Source organism: Oculina patagonica, chromosome 1 (genome assembly GCF_052425735.1).
Source record: "Oculina patagonica isolate OP01 chromosome 1, crgOcupat, whole genome shotgun sequence".
Classification (NCBI taxonomy): domain Eukaryota; kingdom Metazoa; phylum Cnidaria; class Anthozoa; order Scleractinia; family Oculinidae; genus Oculina; species Oculina patagonica.
The window spans coordinates 27,360,667-27,382,246 of record NC_135758.1 but is presented as its reverse complement, the minus strand read 5'-3'; the positions used below and the strand labels follow the sequence as shown (position 1 = coordinate 27,382,246).

The following is a 21,580-nucleotide window of genomic DNA, read 5'->3' as shown; positions in this document are numbered from 1 at the left end:
ACAATGCCAAACTTGGCGACTTTTTCTAAAATTTATCTGAGAATAATTTGATAGGATAGGTAGTTATGTCAGGAACTTGACATCACCATGGCAACGGCATTTTGACAGGCATGTTTTCCCAAATTTGTAAATTTCGTGTTCCTATTAATAAGAATTAACTTTAATGCATTTTTTTCACCTTTTTACGGTTTTTAAGCACAGTTTTATTGATTTTGAGTACTTTGCAGTAATTTTAGGTGGTTTTCTGGCGTTTTGGAAAAATTTTGAAATCCAAGATGGCGGATCCAAGATGTCGGCTGTTTTGACATCAGGATGTAATTATCACGTGATGTAACGTCATCATCCCACGTGACGTAAACCAAAAAAAAAGATGTTTGGGCATACTATACATCCTATAAGTTTCATTGTGATTGCTTAAATATTCTGGAAGTTACATGGGGGGGGGGGGGGGCTTCCGAAGTCCCCCCAGTCAGAGAAGGTCCAAAAAAGCCCGGTCTGAATAGGGTTAACAAGCAGTGAAATTGTTAGCAATCTTAGTCTCGATTAGATGTAACAAATGAAACGATGGAAAGGTAAACTTTAAATGAGGGAAGAGAACGTATAGCCTTTTATATATCGATAGAAATAAATATGTTGTAACACTGAAATCAAACGATGATTGAGTGGCTAGAAACATGTTCTTGTCTATCCCAAATAACGCCGGAAATATTTTTTACCTCGGATGGCGCCTATACTTTTCTTTCACTCCAGTCTCGTTACACTAGTTTCGATTAGTTTATCAATTCTGGCCTGCGTGCATCCGTCTACTATTTCCTTCCTGTGACGGAAAAGTGATAAATTTCATTTATTTTTCACCCTACTGAAAAAACACACAACTAAAAGACAGCCTGACAATTCACGTTTTTAAGGTCGCGGGGGACACCTACAGCATGAATAAATTCATGAAGCGAAATTTTGCTTGACCTGCATCATTTAAAACGCTTATTTCTCGGCGATTATGGGTGTGATTAAGCTCAAATTTTACAGAGACATACAGAAATGATGAAAGATTATAAATGTAATCTTTTATTTGGTAGATTGCACTTAACGTCGATGTAACGGCCTCGTTAGTTACAAATTGGGAAGAACTTGATTTGGGGGCTGAGTTTGCGGAACGAGTAGGAGACAGCACACTGTGATCTTGTCAAAAACTAATCAGTCAATACCTCCAGGGTGTCCTAACAGAAGCGGATTTTTTAATTTAAAGTTTGCCAGCAAGTTATGGTGGTTTAAATGTGCAAATTTGAATATAATGCATTCTCTCTCTTTTTAAAAGCGCTCTTTTAGAATTCCGCTTCTGTTATGACACACTACAGTATGCCTAGTTTACCTCTCTGCAGTGGCAGCTCATGAAGTTCTGTATCCGCGCTGTATTCTCAGCTCCAAAATTGTCGGAAAAGTCCAAACTTTGAGATTTCCGAAGGTGTCCCGATCAAAACACGGTTTCCAAATGGTAATTATGGTAATTATATTCCACGCTTTAATGGTGAGAAAAATGCGGGGTTTTTTGTAACAAAAAAGACACGTTGTTTATCAGTGAATTATTATGGTAACTCTGAGTTACATGAATATTAGGCCATAGACTTCCTTCAATCTAACGAATAAAGTTAAGCGTTGTTGTAAATTGGGTAAAATCTCTTAATAGTTCAAGTTTTTTTAAGTTTTAAAAATCAATTTTTTTTTTCAGAACCCTAATTTACTTTTGAGTAAACATTTTGTTCACAAACAATTTCACACGCGAACACATCAAATCACGCCCGCGCTCATATCTTTATACAAATACTCGCTCGTTAAGTTGTCGATGACAGTCGTTGCACTTCGTGCATACGCTTTAAATAAATGCATAATGATAAGCCAAAGGTGTCCCCCGCGACCTTAAATAGTGACTTAAGGTCGCGCAGGACCCTTGCAATCATTATGTATGTATTTATTTAAAGAGTATGCACGACCTGTGACGACTGAAGCCGAAAACAAAGGAAATATTCATGAGGATTTTTTTCTTAATTTCCTTTGTACAAGTAATTAAACGTTATTGTGTTCAGCTTTGTGTCCCGTGCGGTGGAACATAGCGAATTATCATAATTAGCTTCACAGCTTTGAATATAGCACACGTTGTTGTAAACATTGACTCGGAAGCTCTTCGGAAGGCTCAAAACCTGCAAAACCTCCAAAGGGGGTCCAGCTAAACACAGTAGTTTTCCCAAAGTTTCATAGCCATCGCGCTAAATCCGAAAAAGTTATGACACAAAGTTTGACATAGACGAATGCGCCTGGAATAACTACGGAGCCACCTTAATTAAGTGTTTGATGTATTGATAAATGATTTCTAAAAGGCCGTCAACTAACATTATAAGACCATCAAACCAACGCCATAATAATGTCATAATGCCATCCCATAACGCCAAAAGACATTACGCAATACGCAACAAATGTAAGTATGTGAAATATGATTAATTTTTAGAAAATAAAACAGGAAAACTCGTAAAAAAAATTTTGAGTGTTCTCAAGTGGATTCGAACCTATGACCTTCCGATTAGTACTTCAGGCGCTCTACCACTAAGCCCGTTCCAAATTACCCTGGGAACGAGGTTGGAGACTCGTGATGGCCAGGCCAACATTCTTCATACTGCTAGAAGTTTAATCATTATGTCGATGTGACGCTTTTATGAGATGATGGATCAAACTTTTCTTTTCCAACAAATTTACAGTTCGATCCAGTTCGATGGCACGTTTTAAGAACGAGGAAGGTTTATATTTTCATTTTGTGCTCCTCCTTGACTTCCGGTAATGCGGATCGACGCCGTGCGACTCGTGTCGAATCGACAAGTGCTCTTGACGAATCGATCCAGTTTGGGTGTACTGGACATGGGTGCCCTAAATATCCGGCCAAAATAAAACAACCAGAGCAATAGAAGGCCTACTCTGGGACCTAAAGTCGTCTTAGATCGCCTTAAATTATGCAATCATATAATTGACATCTTGAAATTGTCCTAGAATGATTAACCTTAATAATTGTTATGTTAAGGCATACTCCACACCAGTACTTTGGGTTGGCAGAGCCGTGGTGCCTAATGGTTAACCTGCTGGACTCAGACTGGGACAAACAGTCTGGGTTCGTGTCCTTGCCGGGGCCATTGGGTTGTGTTCCTGGGAAAAACTGCTGAATAAAATGTTATTGGTCAAGGAATTACATAGCACGTGAACAGGCTCCCTGGTGGGGTATAGAGAAAAAAACAAACAATCATTTGCACAGTGAGCCGAGTGGTTTGGGTATAAGACCTTGCCGAGATGTGCTCGTCTTTTGTGCCTTTTTCACTCCATAACCCAACCAGGGAGTCTGTTTAGCTAGGAGTACCCGTAACCCTGTAATGGACTAGCATCCAATCCAGTGGGACTTGAAAAACAACAGAACTCTTAGCTGCCGTTTGAGCTACAGAATCCATGGGACTCTGGCGGTTTGTGTCTAAGACACACACACACAAAAAAAGAAATTACAGAATTCTATAGACAGCAAAGAACAGTCGTCATTAGAAGACTTAGAAGTGTTTGACTCAGCGAGTGTCAGTCGACGAGAGAAAACACGTTCACTTTGCCGCATGGATTCTTCTTCGAGTTTCTGTTATTCCTCTTCATCTAGTTAAGAAGACTGAGAATTTGCTTCCCCCTTAGGTTTTCCAGCCATTTTATCGTTATAAAGCTCAAAAAACAGTTTGCAGTTGCAGCCCCTGAACTCAAATTTAATAAACGGAGCTAAAAGTGCTGCCAGCCAGCGAGAAAACGGCGCGAACAGTTGAATGGTTTACAGTTCTGATTCAGGCTGCCAACATTCTCTTCTTTTTTCTGATTGATTTACGGCAGCAGGCTAAAATATATTTTAGCCTGCTGAATTCTCCATTTTAGCCCGTAAAATACGCCAGAATGCCCGATGAAATGACTATAATATTCGTAATAACAGGCGCCAGAAATACAAAAGACATTCAATTTGGCAAACTCTTGCCAATTTCTGCGCAGAAGCTTGCGACAAATGATTAAGGCCCCGTCCACATGAATCCGTTTTCCTTTAAAAACGTACTTTTTTCTCTTTCCACACCTGTTCGGTGAAAACGGTGATCGAAAACGATACTTTTAGAAAATGCTGAGTGGAAATTTCTAGCATACGCCTTTTACTTGATTTTGTGTGGAAAGCAAAAAATGGTAAAAATAATTGTTAATGTTCCAAAATGACGCTAAATGGCAGTATAAAACTGCTCCGACGTTTCGGCAATACTGCCTTCTTCTTCGTGCCACCCTGAAGAAGGCAGTATTGCCGAAACGTCGGAGCAGTTTTATACTGCCATTTAGCGTCATTTTGGAACATTAACAATTATTTTTAGCATAAAAGACGCTACACAGTTTTCAACTATTATTAAGCGAAAAATGGTACTTTTTTAAAAAACGATGACGTTGCATTATCTGATTTTGCACCAGAAAAAGATTTCTCACTGCCAACTTGCCTTTTAAAACTTATAGCATATCTTAATTTACTATTTTTTAAGGTAAATGTTCGAGCTTGTTATTCCACAGGTAGCCCAAGCTCGAAGTGTGAGCGCAGTCACCGCTGCGTAACCTTCGAAGTATTAGGATAGGTATGGGAGAAATAACGATGGTTTCTGTTACCTATGAAAATAAAACGATTTTAACAAAAATCAGGATACCAGAATACGACTTTAGTAGGGCTTGTTTACCATCAGTTTTGAATACCGAAGCGTTAAACGAGCCAACAAAGGATGTTCAAAGTTACACTAGTAATGCAAAAGATCTTGCTAATAAGACAAAACATTAATAAAGATAAGATGTTTTACATGACACGAGCATGGGACAAAGAAAAATTCTGAGTCCCCGACGGGAATCGAACCCATGGCCTCCCAGAATACCGGTTGGGCGCTCTAACCAACTGAGCTACGAGAGACTCGTTGTGAGCTGGGCCATTTTACTAGGTTGATATGTGACACGCGTCCTGCATACTGCTAGGATCAGCAATGTCGAATTCATCAAGTTTTGTAGTAAATAATAAAGATGGTAAATTTTAAGCTCGGTAATAAATAATAAAGATGAGATGTTCTACATGACACGAGCATGGGACAAAGAAAAAATTCTGAGTCCCCGACGGGAATCGAACCCATGGCCTCCCAGAATACCGGTTGGGCGCTCTAACCAACTGAGCTACGAGAGACTCGTTGTGAGCTGGGCCATTTTACTAGGTTGATATGTGACACGCGTCCTGCATACTGCTAGGATCAGCAATGTCGAATTCATCAAGTTTTGTAGTAAATAATAAAGATGGTAAATTTTAAGCTCGGTAATAAATAATAAAGATAAGATGTTCTACATGACACGAGCATGGGACAAAGAAAAAATTCTGAGTCCCCGACGGGAATCGAACCCATGGCCTCCCAGAATACCGGTTGGGCGCTCTAACCAACTGAGCTACGAGAGACTCGTTGTGAGCTGGGCCATTTTACTAGGTTGATATGTGACACGCGTCCTGCATACTGCTAGGATCAGCAATGTCGAATTCATCAAGTTTTGTAGTAAATAATAAAGATGGTAAATTTTAAGCTCGGTAATAAATAATAAAGATAAGATGTTCTACATGACACGAGCATGGGACAAAGAAAAATTCTGAGTCCCCGACGGGAATCGAACCCATGGCCTCCCAGAATACCGGTTGGGCGCTCTAACCAACTGAGCTACGAGAGACTCGTTGTGAGCTGGGCCATTTTACTAGGTTGATATGTGAAAAAAATTTACCATCTTTATTATTTACTACAAAACTTGATGAATTCGACATTGCTGATCCTAGCAGTATGCAGGACGCGTGTCACATATCAACCTAGTAAAATGGCCCAGCTCACAACGAGTCTCTCGTAGCTCAGTTGGTTAGAGCGCCCAACCGGTATTCTGGGAGGCCATGGATTCGATTCCCGTCGGGGACTCAGAATTTTTCTTTGTCCCATGCTCGTGTCATGTAGAAAATCTTATCTTTATTATTTATTACCGAGCTTAAAATTTACCATCTTTATTATTTACTACAAAACTTGATGAATTCGACATTGCTGATCCTAGCAGTATGCAGGACGCGTGTCACATATCAACCTAGTAAAATGGCCCAGCTCACAACGAGTCTCTCGTAGCTCAGTTGGTTAGAGCGCCCAACCGGTATTCTGGGAGGCCATGGGTTCGATTCCCGTCGGGGACTCAGAATTTTTCTTTGTCCCATGCTCGTGTCATGTAGAACATCTTATCTTTATTATTTATTACCGAGCTTAAAATTTACCATCTTTATTATTTAAGACAAAACATTTATTTAAGGGGAAGAGAAGGCAACTTTTAGAATGATTCAAGGGTAATCCTTATAAAAAAGGCCACTTTTAACACTTTCAAACAGAAACGGATACGTTTGAGCCGCGAAAATGATTTGTGAACGACTCGTGTGGACACGAATTTTTTAACGGAAAAACAAAATTCCGTTTTAAAATAAATATATGTTATTCACCAGCCGGGAGGTCCGTATTGGGAAAAACTGTGCCCGAGGTCTTGGATACCGCCCGAGGCCGCAGGCACAGTTTTCCCCAATACGGACCGACCTAGGCTGGTGAATAACATTTTGATTTTTTCCTACTTTATTTGTTTAAAAAAGAAACCTAGAAAGATTGTCACGAAATCTTTGTTAGTATACCGCGCGCCATTTCAATGTTGAGTCGATCGACGGGTTAGCAAGAGTGTAAAATGCTGTTTGTTATTTAGTTCGATAAACTGAATAAATAAATATTCGCTTCGCTTAAATGAACCGTATTCACAGAAAGGTTCAGCATATTAAATTTACACTGAAGAGATTCAATTAAAGAAATTGAAGTAGTAAATATATCATAAATGTAAAATCGAGCCAATTAAAGCATTATCATTGACAAAACTAAACGTCGATTCCGGCTTCCCGATGAATTTTTTGATAAAGAACTCTGTTCGCAGCCAGGACATTAAGTTCGAGAATTTCTCTGACTAAAAAATACTACCTGACTGAAAGGCAGTTTCGGTATAGCTATACACACTTGTATTTAACGATCGAATTAATAAGCTCTGCGTTGATTCCCAGCTTAATTTCTTCGTGATAAACAGTGCGAAAGTGAAACTGAATGAAATGCGTAGTTTGGACGTACGGCACAATATTGCGAGAATTATTTTGGCTGTTTTTAATTAACGAATCTCATTTTCTTGAATGATGGAAACTAGTGTATTGTTCTGACAAAAAAATTGCCGATAAAAAGACAGTTTTTACTCAAAATTAAAGTTTAAAACCGGCGCAGCTTATCGTAATGGCCTGCAAATGATTGCGAAATGCACAAACAACCACAAACTCGACAAACTATGAAACTAGAACTTGATTTTGTCGATAAAGAAATAAATACTCGCCTTTAGAAGAACTTCGAGGCCTTTAATTCCACTTCTATTCTGTCTTTCACATTTACAACATGAGCCGCTATTTCGATTTTGCAGAGCAAATCTTTCATGTGTTCGTTCGTACAACGCTGCAAAATGATTTCGCGCGGAAAGTACACTCGACGATTACCGCTTTGAGCGGGCCGGATGGGAGAATACCGCCGTAACCGCCCGCTCCCGGAACCAATCAGATCGCAGGATTTGTAGAATACCGCCCGCTCACGAAAAGAGAAAAAATTAAAAACGGATACAGGGCCGGTACTACTTGTGGACGGGGTCTAAAATGGTGATCGGTCTTAAAAATATCATCAGAAATATCAACTGCCTTACTTCATACGGCGCACCAAGAGACTATTATAAATAAAACATTCCTCCTTTTAATATCTTCATTACAACAGAATATTGAATTTCTAAAGTGGTTTATTCTTAACATCACAGTATGTATTTTACTGCTGTAGTACTGTGCGTGCAGTTTTACTATTTTTTTAACCTGCAACAGTCACCATATCACGTAGTACGTCTTTTTTTTCTTTCTTGTCGTAAACTTTTGCATGGGTTGGTGTCTAAACCCACAACATGACGATTTGAATATGGATTGGTGGCCGTTGATTTGACGAATAAACGACCCACTTGGATCATAAGCACTTTAGCCTGAGCTCAATAAACACATTTAAAGGAAGTGTGTCACGGATTTTAGCCAAATTAAAACATAAGAACATGGCTATCAAATTGAGGGAAATATAAAAAATTAACATTGAAAAAATGAAAGAGCTTTTCAATAACACAGCAAACACAAAAGAAGGTACGGATAGAAAAAAAAAAATAAAGGGTCCCAATTTTTAAAAAACTGTTTGCCCAACAGATCTCAACATTAATCTCATTAGACATTTTTGTCATTAATAAAGCTATGGTTTTGTCATATACATCCAACATTTGCCAAAATTTATTTGAGCTTCCTGTCCGGTTTGCACTCGTAAGCTCTGATTTCGACACGTGAGGCTTATTTGAGCTTCCTGTCAGGTTTGCCCTCGTTAACTCTGACACATGTGAGGCTGAATAACTACTTTGTGCAGGCGCTCCGCTAGGTGTAAATGTTAAGGGAAGATTATTTGCGCCTCCTGTCGGGTTTTAATTAGTAACCTCTGAATTAGACACACTGCAGGTTTAATTACTTCTTTGTGTAGCAGTTCCGATCGTTGTGGATGCTGAATCAAGTTGTTTTAAGCTTTTTGTCGCGTTTCCATTAGTAAGCTCTGAATCAGATACAGGTGTGGCTAAATAGCTACTTTGTGCAGCAGCTCCGGTCGGTGTGGACGCTATATCAGGATTATTTGAGCCTCCTGATGGGTTTGCACTAGTTAGCTTTGAGTTAGACACAAGCAAGGCTGCATAAATACTTTGTGCAGCAGTTCTGCTCGGTGTGGAAGCTGTATCAGAATTATTTGAGCTTCCTGGTGGGTTTGAACTACAAAACTCTGAATTAGACAAAGTGGAGGCTGAGCTTCTACTTTGTACAACAGCTCCGATGGATGTTGATGCTGCACCGAAACTATTTGAGTTTTCTGTCGGGTTTCCACTAGCTAGCTCTGAATTAGACACAGTGAATGTTGAAAAATTGCTTAGTGTATCGGTTTTGCTCGAGGTGGATGCTGTATCGAGATTATCTAGGTCTGCTGTCGGGTTTGCACTAGCAAGATCAGAATTAAACACAGGTGAGGCTCCATAAATACTTTGTTCAGTAATTCCGCCCGGGTTGGATGCTGTACTACGATAAATTGGCCTTCTCGAAGCAGATCCAGATGGACTGGACGCTGTTAAGGCCGGGAAACTAAGTGATCTCCTGAGCGTTAAGGGCGGCGATAATCTCAGCGGTGAGGCTGGAGAAAACAACGGGTTGACAATAGAAGCTGGAGTCGTATGACACACTGATGCATACTTGATGATGTACTCAGGGTAGAAGTGATCGGCATCAAAGACAACAAAGATGGATGGACTTGATTGATTGTCCACACACGAGTCGTACAGATCGCTTTTGGGACTTGAAATCTGCTTTGGTGGTGGTCTTCGATAGCTGGGGTGACCCACAGTATAGGAACCAACAAGAACTTTGGCCAGAAACATGAATCGCGTCAAATCGAATTGCCTCGTTGCGTGGCGGTGGCCATCAGAAGCATTGACTGCGAAGGAGGCTCCTTCGCCAAACTCCACCTTGTTTCTGTGTAAACCTGGGTCAAAGTTGTTTTTACAGATGAACGCCAAGTTTTCTGGACTTGTTCCGTGAAATAGTCTCTTCTCATTAACTTGCTGCTGATTTAGCAGAGCTACAGCCATCATATTTTCTTTATTCCTTAAAAACGAAAAAGAAATTGTAAGATTGTATATTTTTTGTATGCGACGCGCAAATTCTGCATTCGGGCCCTAAGTTGGCCACACCACTAAAGACTATCTACTCTTCCTCGAAGTAAAACTAGTAAAGTCTGCGTTCGAGGCACCTTATGGCCCATCAGGAGGGTGCTTATCCTCATTTTCGTAGCATGATAAAGCGTCGGAAAAAAAAATAAAAAAATATCCCTTAAAGCTTAGTCCATCGCAGGGCTACTACCCCCGGCATAAAATTAATCAGTACCAATTTGTACACCTTTGAGGAGAGAAGTACTTCAAGAGTTTCTCTGGCGTTTTTAAATCTTTAATGCGATCAGGAAGGATTAAAGGACTCTTCACTCGTTTCGCGCTCGTTTCGTTTCGTTACTACCTTACATGCATGTTGAAACCAACGACTAATCCCTTACTGGGGTACATATCCTACGATGGACGTGTAAATACATCAACACAATTTCAAGAATAGTTATTGTTACCTGCAGTACTTCTCCCACAACAACGGGTTCTGCACACGTGCAATACTTTCGATTACTGCCCCGTGGTTCATCGTCTTTCTGAACAACTCCTCCACGTCTTGAAATTCAGCTGAAGATGTGTCTAATCTAACGCTTGTATACTGCGCGTTGGGCGGCATTGAGGACCAGGGGCTTGAAACAAACGACTTCGAACAACTTTCTTCTGTTTTTCTCTTGACTACAGGATCACCAAGAACCCTTTTAAAGAAAATATAGAGTCACTTAAACGAGGATGGGTCTTCATTTATTTCAAGGTAATAATTTGCATAAAGGAAATAAGTATAAATAAGTTTGCAAGGGAAATTACAATTACACCTTGTATCGCGAGGAAACTGATTCCACCGAAAAGTTTGCAGCGAAAGCCTATGTTAATGGTGCTTTAAGTTGAACGTACTCGTGAACAGATCAAGGTAATTGTGAAATAAACGGTGAAATATTATTTTAACAAGGCGTTCTCATTCTTTTACGGTTTGACGAAGCTAAATCAAAAATGAAATCTTATAAACTATCATCCATACCTCGTGCCCAGTTTCTTACTAGATAGAGGCTTTACGGGTCTTCTTTTCACTTGTCTCTTCGTTCCAGTTTTCACGTTGACTTGGTACATCTCTCTTGTTGACCACAAAAACAAGTTAAACTCATTCTCAGAGACAGTAAACTTGCATGTGGCTCTTGCTCTACCCTGCTCTAACATTTCTAGAAAGGCTTGCTCTAGCTGTTCTTGTAGGTCTCTCTCCTATGGAAAAATTCCAGTGTCACTAAAAGCTAAACTTTAATGTAACCACAACCAAAGGCTCAAATAAAAGTTCTGGATAATGGCATAAAGCGGGATACCGTAAAGTCCAAGACCAAGCCCTGGGAGATGCGGAGGGGGTGGAAACAATAATGTCGGCGGAGAGAAGAAAAATGATTTTGCATTTCAAAAATCTTTCAGTTTATATTCGAAAGGGATGCACGAAACCAGATGTAAAAAACTGTGTAGAAAACTGTGTAGAATACACTGGCTAAAGTTATACTTCAGAGGTTATTTCCAGGGGCGGTTATCAAAAGGAATTTTACCAAACAAAAAAAACAAAAAATTATACGCATATAAATACACGCCAGCTTACCAAGAAGTCTTTGTCATACAAGCGCCAGACGTTGCCATTATCTTTCCAATACCATTTCCATTTTGTGCACACAGGGTCACATGGGCGTGTGATGTAAGACTGAGTGGACAGACGCCTCAATAGCCCTACTAAGACAACACCACCACCCCTTGGCTTATGAAATGTGATGGTCATATTGTCCAGGTCGATAACAACTTCATTTTCCTCGTCACGGGGAAGACTTGTTTTCCTGCAAATCATAGCAAAGAAACGGCATTATTTCATACGTTTAGAAATACTGACTGTCTCAAGAAATCCTTCAGTCGTATGAAACTACAGGGGAATGCCACTGATATGACGTTTACTTCTAGCAGTTATAATATGGAACAGAAGTTAATAAGGTAGTCGCTTAGAACCTTGTGGCCCATCAGGCCGGAGCTTATCCCGGTTTCAGTAGCAAGAAGGAACTAGGAGTATTTCTCCCTCCCCCACCACCGATGGGATGCTTCTGCATCTCAGGGTTACCCCCAGCAGTAACCCATTTATACAACTGGGTGGAGAAAGGCACGAATGAAGTATCTTCCTCGAGAACACGATGCAGTGCTCTGGCCAGGGCTCGAACCCGGACAGCTTGATCAGCTGTTCAGCACAATAACCATTAGGCCACTGCGCCTTCCACCCACCTCCCAAGATTATGAAGTGACTTAATTACTTTTTATTTTCTGGCTAAAAAGCACAAGCATTAACTTGCCTTTCAAGAAAAGAAACGTCGAGGGATTGCGTTGGTTTGAAATTCACTTGTGTCTCCACATTCACATCACAGTACAACGTTTCTAGTGCCAAGTTGTCCTTCTCACTGAAGCTTTTCCATTCATCGAATATGGAAACCTTTGTATTGCCAGTGGTAAGGCAACGAACAGTGATGGTTTTCGCATCCCAAGCCATTGTCACATTTGCCAATAAGGAATTGTGAGCAGATAAATGCTTCTGGTTTGTCCTGGTGAATGTGGCCTGTTAAAATAAATAAAATCGTCTTTATTTTACGAGGGTAGCACGTAACAGTCATGCGACTGGCAAACCTGTGGCCCTCGGATTCCCGATCGAATTAGAATTTAGAAGTGTTGGTTTTTGTGGAGGTAGGAAAACCGGAGAACCCGGTGAAAAACCCTCGGAGCAAGGACGAGAACCAACAACAAACTCAACCCACATATGGCACCGGGCCGGAATCGAACCCGGGTCACATGGGAGGCGAGCGCTCTCACCACTGCGCCATCCCTGCTTCCCTGATAAGGCAAGCAAGAACATTGGAAAGTGAATATATATTTGTTTGCTTTTCTCACTACAAAGATTAAAAAATCATTTCAATGGTGTCGTTTGACACAGCAACGTAACCTGGCAACATATGCAAAATAAAAAGGTTCTATAAAAAAAACGTTGAAAAGAAAAACAAAAGCAAAAAACGGGTAAAGTTCTTGGCCAGAGTTCCGTAATAAGCTAAACTTTGTTTGGAGGGAGCATGCAGTAACAAAAGAGAGCAATGTATGATCACGGAAATATAAAAAAAATTGGGAGGATTCAATTTTAAGGCATGAGTCAACTGGAAGAGTGCACTTCGAATAAAGTGTATCTTGTATCAAATGTATCTTAAATTTATTTTGATAATATTGAGAGACACTTACTATGGTTTCTCTACAGAATATGGTCATTATTCGAGGTTTTGAGGGTCTATTAATCATAAACAAATTACAACAAAGGAGGAAGATATTTTTCAAAATGATTTCTGGAAGTTGTGCCCTAAGTATACTTTTATTATAACCGGTAGCTTAAAAACAGATTTTACTACGACAATGGTAAAATAATCTTCCGAAAATGCTCAAAATTTGCTCGAAAATGGAGGATTTAACGTTGTTTCCTAGATCTGAATAGGGGTACTCTCTATCAGTTACTTACTATCCGAGAAACAAACAATTCTCCGAAGTAAGCTTTGGGCGTAGAATCGTCCTCTAGGTGGCTTTTCTATAAAAAGTTGCGCCAAACGACAAAAGTTGCCAAAAGGTTGCCAAGTACAATCTGTAACAGAACCGGTTGTCCATTCAATCCTGGCGTAAATTTGAAAAGTTAACAGGATGTGGGCTTTTCTAGTTCTTAATTTTGATCCTTCATTAATTTAAGACACAATTAAGACTGAATAAATACTTTTTGCAGAATTTCCGCTTGGCGTGGACACTTCCCCACGATGATTTACGCTACTCGTAGCAGATCCAACTGGACTGGACGCTTTGAGAGCATGACGGTGACTTGGTCTTCTGAGTGGTGAAGGTGGTAATCGTGGTTTTGAGGGACTTGAGCTGTAAGAAGCTACAGTCGGATGACCCATTGATCTATACTTGATGACGTACTCAGGGTAGAATCGATTGTTATCAAAGACGACAAAGATGGTTGGATTTACATTGTGATCCACGCATGAGTCGTAACGATCGCTCTCAGGATTCGAAGGCTGCTTTTGTGGTGGTCTTCGATAACTAGAGCGGCCTTTAGTATAGGAACCAACAAGAACTTTGGCCAGGAATATGAACTGAGACAAATCGATATCTCTACTTGCATAGTAGTGGCTGTAAGAGGCATTTACTGCAAAGTAGGTCCCTTTGCCAAATTTGTACCTTCTGTGTAAACTTGGGTCAAAGTTGTTCGCACAAATGGCCTCCACGCTTCTAGGACTAGTTCCATGAAATAAACTCTTCTCGTTAACCTGGTGCTGATTAAGCGCCGCTACTGCTATCATAGTTTCTTTATTCCTTTAAAAAGAAAAAGAAATTGCAATACCGTATACCATTAAAAAGATAGTGTCCGTTTGGGCCTAGTAGCCTATTAGGAGCTTATCCTGGTTTCCGTATAGCATTTGGCGACTATGAGGGTTTTTTTACTGCTCTCTTAATGGGATCAGGCTTAACCAAGCACTAAATTTGACAAGACCAATGGGCCTTTTGCAGCTTATGTTCACGCGGTACAAAGTCCTCCTTGCTGGAGGGCAAGCTACAATGTAGGACATTCAGAATAGTGGAGGGCCAAGTATGGCTGATTTAAGTCGGTTTGTATTGGATGTCTCAGCGCGTAGCTTGCCCTCCAGCAAAGTGTTATTTTGTACCGTTAGTTGCAAAGGGCCTATTTATACACCTGGCGGACAGAGGAACAGTGATATCGAGTGAAGTGTATTGCCCAAGAACATAATGCAGTGACCCAGGCCAGAGCTCGAACCCGGACCGCTCGTTAGGCCACCGTGCCACAGCGTGCAGGATTTTGGTCAGATCGATTGTGACTTACGCTGAAAAAAAAAAACTGAGGGATATATTTTAATTTTCCATGCTTTAATAATGCATAGATACCACAAGTTAACGAATAGTCAATATTACCTGCAGTACTTCTCCCACAACAACGGGTTCTGCACGCGCTCAATGCTTTCAATCACCGCCAGATGATTCATCGTTTTTCTGAGCAACTGCTCCACATCGTTAAATTCAGCTGAAGATGCGTCTAATCTAACGCGTGTATATTGCGTATTGGTCGGCATTAATGACCAATGACTTGTATTGTTAGACTTCAAAGCTCTTTCTTCCATTCTTTTCTTGACTGCCAAATCATCACGAGCCCTATTAAAGAAAACACTAACGAGTCACTTACCAGTATTTTTCGCGTTTTTCTACCGATAAGACCAATGCTGCCATGTTTTCCGTCATTTTCGTTCTCGGACTCCTCGCACAGCAAAATTATTTTGCACTTAGTAAAAGCTTTAAGCTTACTCTACAAGATGACTTTTTTGTCTTTCATGTTATATGACGTCATATGTTTTCAAAATTACAAACAAAATATCCTTGAAGGGGTGACATCCACCCACCTGACCCATTTGTACATTCGAAGAATAGTTTTCTGAGATTGAAAACACCAAACACGTAATCTGATGTTATTTGTGGTCAACAAGAAGTTATGAAAGCCCACAATATATACTTTGACATGTCTAACACGCTCAATTTGCATGTGAAACCTAGTTTCGGATTTCTCTCCGTGATATCGCAGGAACATATGCTCAAAACGCGGAGAAATTTACGATTTACTGTTACAAGATAACCTTAAAGAATTATAAACGACATAAGAAGCAAATGGCAGCTTTCAAGGATGTCAAGAGAACAGCATTGATGCCGTTTCCCTGTTTGCACCTGCTCAGCAGCGAAACCACTTTTTCAAAATTCCCGTGTTTCCATAATAAATAAGGGCCAGAAAATTGTACTGAAATCGGTACTATTTTAAAAGGGCGATTTGAAATTGCAATTTGACAGAAATATCAAAAATTCCATCGAAAAATGCGCATATAATCGCCTGCGTAAACGGCCCTTTACGTTGAACGAACGCGTGAACTGATCAGGGCGATCGCTAAAAGCAACAATCAAAATCTTATATTTAATCCATACCACTTGTCCATATCTTCCCTGGATACAGGTTTTTCTGGTCTTCTTTTCACCTGGCTCTTGGTTCCAGTTTTCAGGTTGACTTGGTACATCTCTCTTGTTGAATAAAAGAACAAGTTGTACCCATGCTCTGAGGTTGTAAACTTGTGTGTGGCTCTTTCTTTGCCCTGCTCTAACATATCTAGAAAGGCTTGCTCTATCAGTTCTTGTAGGTCTCTATCCTATAAAGAAAAAATATAGTGTTACTAAAAGTTAATCTTATCACCTACCACAACGAAAGGCTATACATAAAGCAGGATACCGTAAAATCCTTTACCAAGCCCTAGGGGGAGGGGTGGAGGAAATATTTCCGGTGGGAAGGGGGGATAAATGATGCATTTCAAAGATATGTATATTGTAACGAGTTAACATCTGGAAGGGATGTTGCTTTTCAATTATTTTAGATGCACGCAAGAATATCGAATGGTAGATCTGACTAAAATAAATGATACCAAGAACAAGGTAAAAAAAGTTCTGCAATCATTAAAATTACATTTAAAGTATGCAAGGATACCCTAAATATAAACAAAAACACAAACAATATGTAATATAGGGAGATAATACTTGAAATCGTTAAATCTCTCCTTTAAAAATAAATCAAAGTATAAGCCCAAATGAAATTATGTTCGTGTGGTTGGCGGGGCTTATTATTAACTGGTAGGTTATTTGTGGGGGACGGACGGAGTGATGGGACGGAGTGAAGCTTATTTTCGGCACTTTTTGTTTTCAGGGGCGGTATAAATAATCATCGGAATTTTACAGTTCATAAATACCAGCTTACCCAGAAGTCTTTGTCATACATTTGCCAGATGTTGTCATTATCTTTCCAATACCATTTCCAGTTAGTGAATACGGAGTCACATGGATTAGTGGCGTAAGACACGGTGGACAGACGCCTTAACTGGCCAACCAAGACAACTCCACCACTTTTTGGCTCTTGGAATGTGATGGTCATATTATCCAGGTCAATCATAATGTCATATCCCTGGTGACGAGAAGGACTTTCCTCCCTGAAAATCATAACGAAGCAACAACATCATTTCACACATTTCTGAAAGTCTAAAGAAATCCTTTCGTTTATTCGTATTTATAATCCATCGAATAATTTTTTGCGCACGTGCGCGACTGTGATGCAGCCAAAACTTAGGAATTAATCATGTGATATCACTCGAGTGACATTCCCCAGTTTTCGAACTTTGCGATTTTATGTTCGCGCGCTTAGCTTTCAATGGAACTGAACATTTTGAGCAAATTAACAGCATTATGAGAATATTTTAACTTTGAAATTATCTGTTTCTCTCGGAAAACTGATCGCTTCTCGGATAAGGCAACGTACTTCGACATATATGACTGTTTATTTTCACGTCAAAATAAAGCCTAATGTTTATATACAAAACAACATTGTCAATAAATAAAACTGAAACTGTTGGTGAAAAACCGCTACTAAAACATGTAGGAGTGGTAAAAGTTTTGTTTCGGAAAAATCGTGATAATTGGAGAGTTCCAATTGAAACGGGACAGACGATACAGTAGTGACTTGAAGACCTTTCCTAGCTAAAGTACCTCTTTGGAAGTATCAACTTGCCTTTCAAGAAACGAAACGTCGAGGGATTGGGCTGGTTTGAAATTCACTTGTGTCTCCACATTTACATCACAGTACAACTTCTCTAGTGTCAAGTTGTCGATCTCATTGAAGCTTTTCCATTCATCGAAAATGGAAACCTTGTATTGCCAGTGGTAAGGCAAAGAACAGTGATGGTTTTCGCATCTTAATCCTTTGTAACATCTGTCAATAAGGTATTGTGAGCAGATGCATGCACTTGGCTTGTCCGGATGACTGTGGCCTGCTGAAGAAACGAAGATCATTCAGGGATTAACTTTTTGCTTGCTTTTCTTGGTCTTTTTATTTTACAATAAAAATTATAAAACGTGTATAAATACGACAATGTCAATCTCCTCCTCGTCAGTGGGATTGGTCGAGGGGGGGGGGGGGGTGGGGGGGCTTTATTTTCAAGAAAATGGGTATGTTAGGACACCAAATTAGACAAAGCAGAAGGATTGCAGCTTTCATTTAAGTTTTTAGTATCCGTTATGCATGTACCAAACTCAGCTTAGAAGAAGGGGTATAAAATGAAACATATGAACATATGAAAATATCAACTCACAGTTGACCTCGCTTCCAATGTGTGGCTTATAGCTCTGTTGGTAGAGCATCGAACCGGTATCGCGGAGGTCACGGGTTCGATTCCCGTTGAAGCCAAAAATTTTTCTGGTTTCTTTCTTTGCAATTTCTTAAATTGCAATTCACTGCGAGGATCATTTCTTCACTATACATCTCTTAACGTCTTTACATCGCATTCGCATATATGAATTATTCCATATACTTTACGTCAAAATGAAACGTATTACTCACATTTTGTTTTGTCTTTGCCTGACAAACTGTCTTTGTCATCAAGAATCATCTTCAATAAGTCATGTTTGTCAACATTGTCCAACAAAAGACGCTTCAAAACTGCCTGGGTTTGCTCAGTGTCCATGGCCGTTTCATGATTTAAGCCACACTCATATTCACCACTGCAACACTTCCTTAGATAACCACAGCACATGTGAATCTTGGTGCAGGAATCGCCTCGCTTGCAGACGCCATTGTTGTACTTGACACAAATCCGAGGTGTCGACGAAAGCACCAGCATTTGGAGTTGAAGATCTGTAAACTGATCAAGCTTACTCCTCGACAGCAAAGCTTTGTCTCTCTGGTTGTGGAATTGGTGATTCAGTGGACAGGTTACTCCACTGCTGCAGGAATCAGTGATAAAATCTCGGCAAACATGCAGATATTTACAGTCCTGATTATCGCACTTTCCATTATTACTGTAATCCAAACAAAGGCGTGCTTGAGCAGAAAAAGCATGGACCTGCCTGATCTTCCCCTGGGTGTCTTCTGTGATCAAAAAGCTGCCTTTCACTTTGCGAAACCACAGTTCAGCGTTTTTCAGTCCATGGGGGAACAAACCTTTGTGCTCAGCAATCTCTGAAATGGAAGCTGAGGAGCCGTATTCTTTGCACAAACATTCAAACACTTCCCACTCTGGTGGAGAACAACTGGTCACACTTGCCGAGCTAGTCTGACTCGAAAATGTTTCATCGTCAGTTTTGTTATCGTAATTCCAAGGATAAGATGGCTTTGTTTGCTGTGAAGACTGCAAAGAAATGGGCGAATCCTGAACATCTAGCATTCCCATAAGAAGAGAAGCTTCGCTTTGAATTTGCGTGATTTTGCTACTGCATAGAACACGGTCTTGCTCTTCGCACACTAAAATTGTTTTTAGAACATTGGTGTGGCTTATTTTTCCCATCTGAAACTTCTCAAGCAACGACCTTGTGTGATGAGTATCGAAAGCCTCTTTGTGTTGAAAACAGCAGGCATTACCACTCTGGCAAGCATTCAAGACAAAGTCCTTGCAAATATGAATTCGACAGCACGTAGAGTCATTGATACATGTCCCTTGGTTGTAATTAATGCAAACTTGGGGAGTGGATGACAGCATCAGTTGACGAAGTTGTTCATTTGTTAGCCAGTCCAAATCAAGTTTCGAAACAGTTTCTTGGTCCCTCTTGTTACGAAAACTGTGACTACTTGAGCATGTCTCTCCATGACTGCAAGATCCTGTGATGAAATCTCTACAAAGGTGGAAAGAAGGACAGTGTTCCTTCTTACATTCGTTAAGAAACAAAAAGTCAAAACATAAGCGAAGCTTTGGACAAAATGCAACAATGTTTTGGATGTTATCATTTTCGTCGCGGGTGAACAAAAATTTGTCATTGTTTTCCTCAAGAAACAATGAGGCATCTTCATTAACATATTTCGAATTTTTCAGGACGACCAAAGGCGCTGAACAGTTGAATTCTTTACACAAGCATTCAAACAAACCTTTTCCTTTTAGGCCATTGTCTTGCTTCTTGGCAGAGCTTGCCATTAAACTCAAAGTTGCAGGCGGGTCTTGTTTGCTTCCGGGTTTCGTGATAACAACTGTGTTGCATAATGAGCAGCCAGTATCTTGCTTTTCATTATTCACAATAGCAGTTGTTGCTTCATGCATGGCTACACCAGCGGTGCAGTTTACTACGCACTTTTTTGTTTCAATGCATTTCTGATCGTTCAGAACCAAGATACTGCATTGAATAAAATTTATATACATAACCTGATGCGGTGGTATCAAGTCGTATTGCTTGAGAATCCTGACGTTATGCGAGTCAGAGAGTTTGTGCGATAGAATGCATTTACATAACGAGCCTTGGACCGCTTGTGAACAAATATGAAGATAGGGACATTTATCACACTTACACTGTTGATTCCTCAAATACAACTGACAAACCTGTGGAAGGCTCCACGCCACAATGTTCCTTAGAGTCTCGTTCGAATGTTTTTCCAGCCCCAGTTCTTTCACCATCCGTTGGTTATCGTCGCTAAGGAAGTTATGCGAAAGACCACACTTTCCATCGCAAATTCCTTCAATGTGACTCTTACAAATATGCCAGTATTTGCACTTGCCTTGCGCACGTCCACAAGAACCTTTGACAGCATACTGGTGACAAATTTTCTTTTTCAAATCAATTCGAACGCCAGTGATTTCGTCGTTACGGTCTTTAACGCAGACAAAACCAACTTCAGGTCCTTGGGTTTTCAACCACTCCTTGGCTTCTAGCTTCGTTTTTTTGCTACATAAAGGCGACGACGGGTTTAAAAGAAGACCCAAATCGACAAAACCGCCACTTACGCAAATATATTTAAAGAGTTTCGCGACCAAAACATCATCCGCCATAGCGTAAATCAGCGTTCAACCTGCCAGTCAGTGACGCATGCGAGCCAGCAAGCCGGAAGCTGGTTATAAACCCGTGACGGTCACGATCAAGCACCCACGCCCTGGCGCAGACCAGAAGGATCGTGGACTATCGGGACGAGAATGCGGTGCCGGTCGTCACGGACACGTCGTTTTTGACTGTCACGGGCCTGTCACGCGGTAGGTCACGTGTTTGTCGCGTACCCGTCACGTGGAGAGAGATTTTTTTTATCTCTTAAAAGAGATGCAGAGGATTTTTCTATAACTTTTCCGGTATTTCATACATTTTTATATGTCAAGGAGTCATTTTGGCCATCAAGGATTTTTGGCAGGCTCAGGCGTCACGGATTACGGCGGCCGTCACGAATTGTAGTCTAGCGGTCACAGATTTGTAAAGAGAGATAGAGGTTTTTTATAACTTTACCGGTATTTCATAAATTTTTAGATGTTTAGAAGCCATTTCGGACGTCACGGAATTATGCCAGACTCAGGTTTCACGGATTATGACCAGTAAGCCGAGCAGTCACATGATAGCCTGCGTTGCAGACGAACTAAATCCCGGTAAGTCCAGCGAATAGCGGGATTTAGTTCGTCTGCGACGCAGGCTATCACGTGAGAAACACTGCAGGAAAATAAAACTGGGAACACGGGAACAAGAGCATATTTTAGGGAACAGGAAACACAAAAATCGAAGAAATACTTTAAGAGAACACCAGGAACACAAGGAAAATTTTGCTGGGAAC

General features: G+C 40.4%; 2 protein-coding genes across 5 annotated transcripts; both read right to left on the bottom strand.

Moving 5' to 3' along the window:
- Positions 1 to 8,374: 8,374 nt before the first annotated feature.
- Positions 8,375 to 11,743, bottom strand: LOC144661970 (protein mono-ADP-ribosyltransferase PARP12-like). Its single transcript, XM_078522699.1, has 4 exons — positions 11,519 to 11,743; positions 10,928 to 11,145; positions 10,371 to 10,607; positions 8,375 to 9,862 (listed from the first exon to the last, which is right to left on the bottom strand). The coding sequence occupies exons 1-4, from the start codon at positions 11,690 to 11,692 to the stop codon at positions 8,680 to 8,682; spliced, it is 1,812 nt and encodes a 603-aa protein (XP_078378825.1). The 5' UTR covers positions 11,693 to 11,743; the 3' UTR covers positions 8,375 to 8,679.
- Positions 11,744 to 12,194: 451 nt separating this feature from the next.
- On the bottom strand, positions 12,195 to 21,209 carry LOC144661949 (uncharacterized). Of its 4 annotated transcripts, none has more exons than XM_078522689.1 (7): positions 18,410 to 21,209; positions 17,578 to 17,843; positions 16,778 to 17,002; positions 15,961 to 16,178; positions 14,908 to 15,144; positions 14,158 to 14,292; positions 12,195 to 12,508 (listed from the first exon to the last, which is right to left on the bottom strand). In XM_078522689.1, the coding sequence occupies exons 1-7, from the start codon at positions 20,817 to 20,819 to the stop codon at positions 12,445 to 12,447; spliced, it is 3,555 nt and encodes a 1,184-aa protein (XP_078378815.1). In that variant the 5' UTR covers positions 20,820 to 21,209; the 3' UTR covers positions 12,195 to 12,444. The 4 variants fall into 4 exon arrangements, 3 of the variants coding, with proteins under 3 accessions (XP_078378815.1, XP_078378802.1, XP_078378793.1); XM_078522676.1 differs by having other exon boundaries at positions 12,204 to 12,508; positions 13,694 to 14,292; positions 17,578 to 17,840; XM_078522667.1 differs by having other exon boundaries at positions 12,206 to 12,508; positions 13,694 to 14,292.
- Between the last annotated feature and the right edge of the window lie 371 nt (positions 21,210 to 21,580).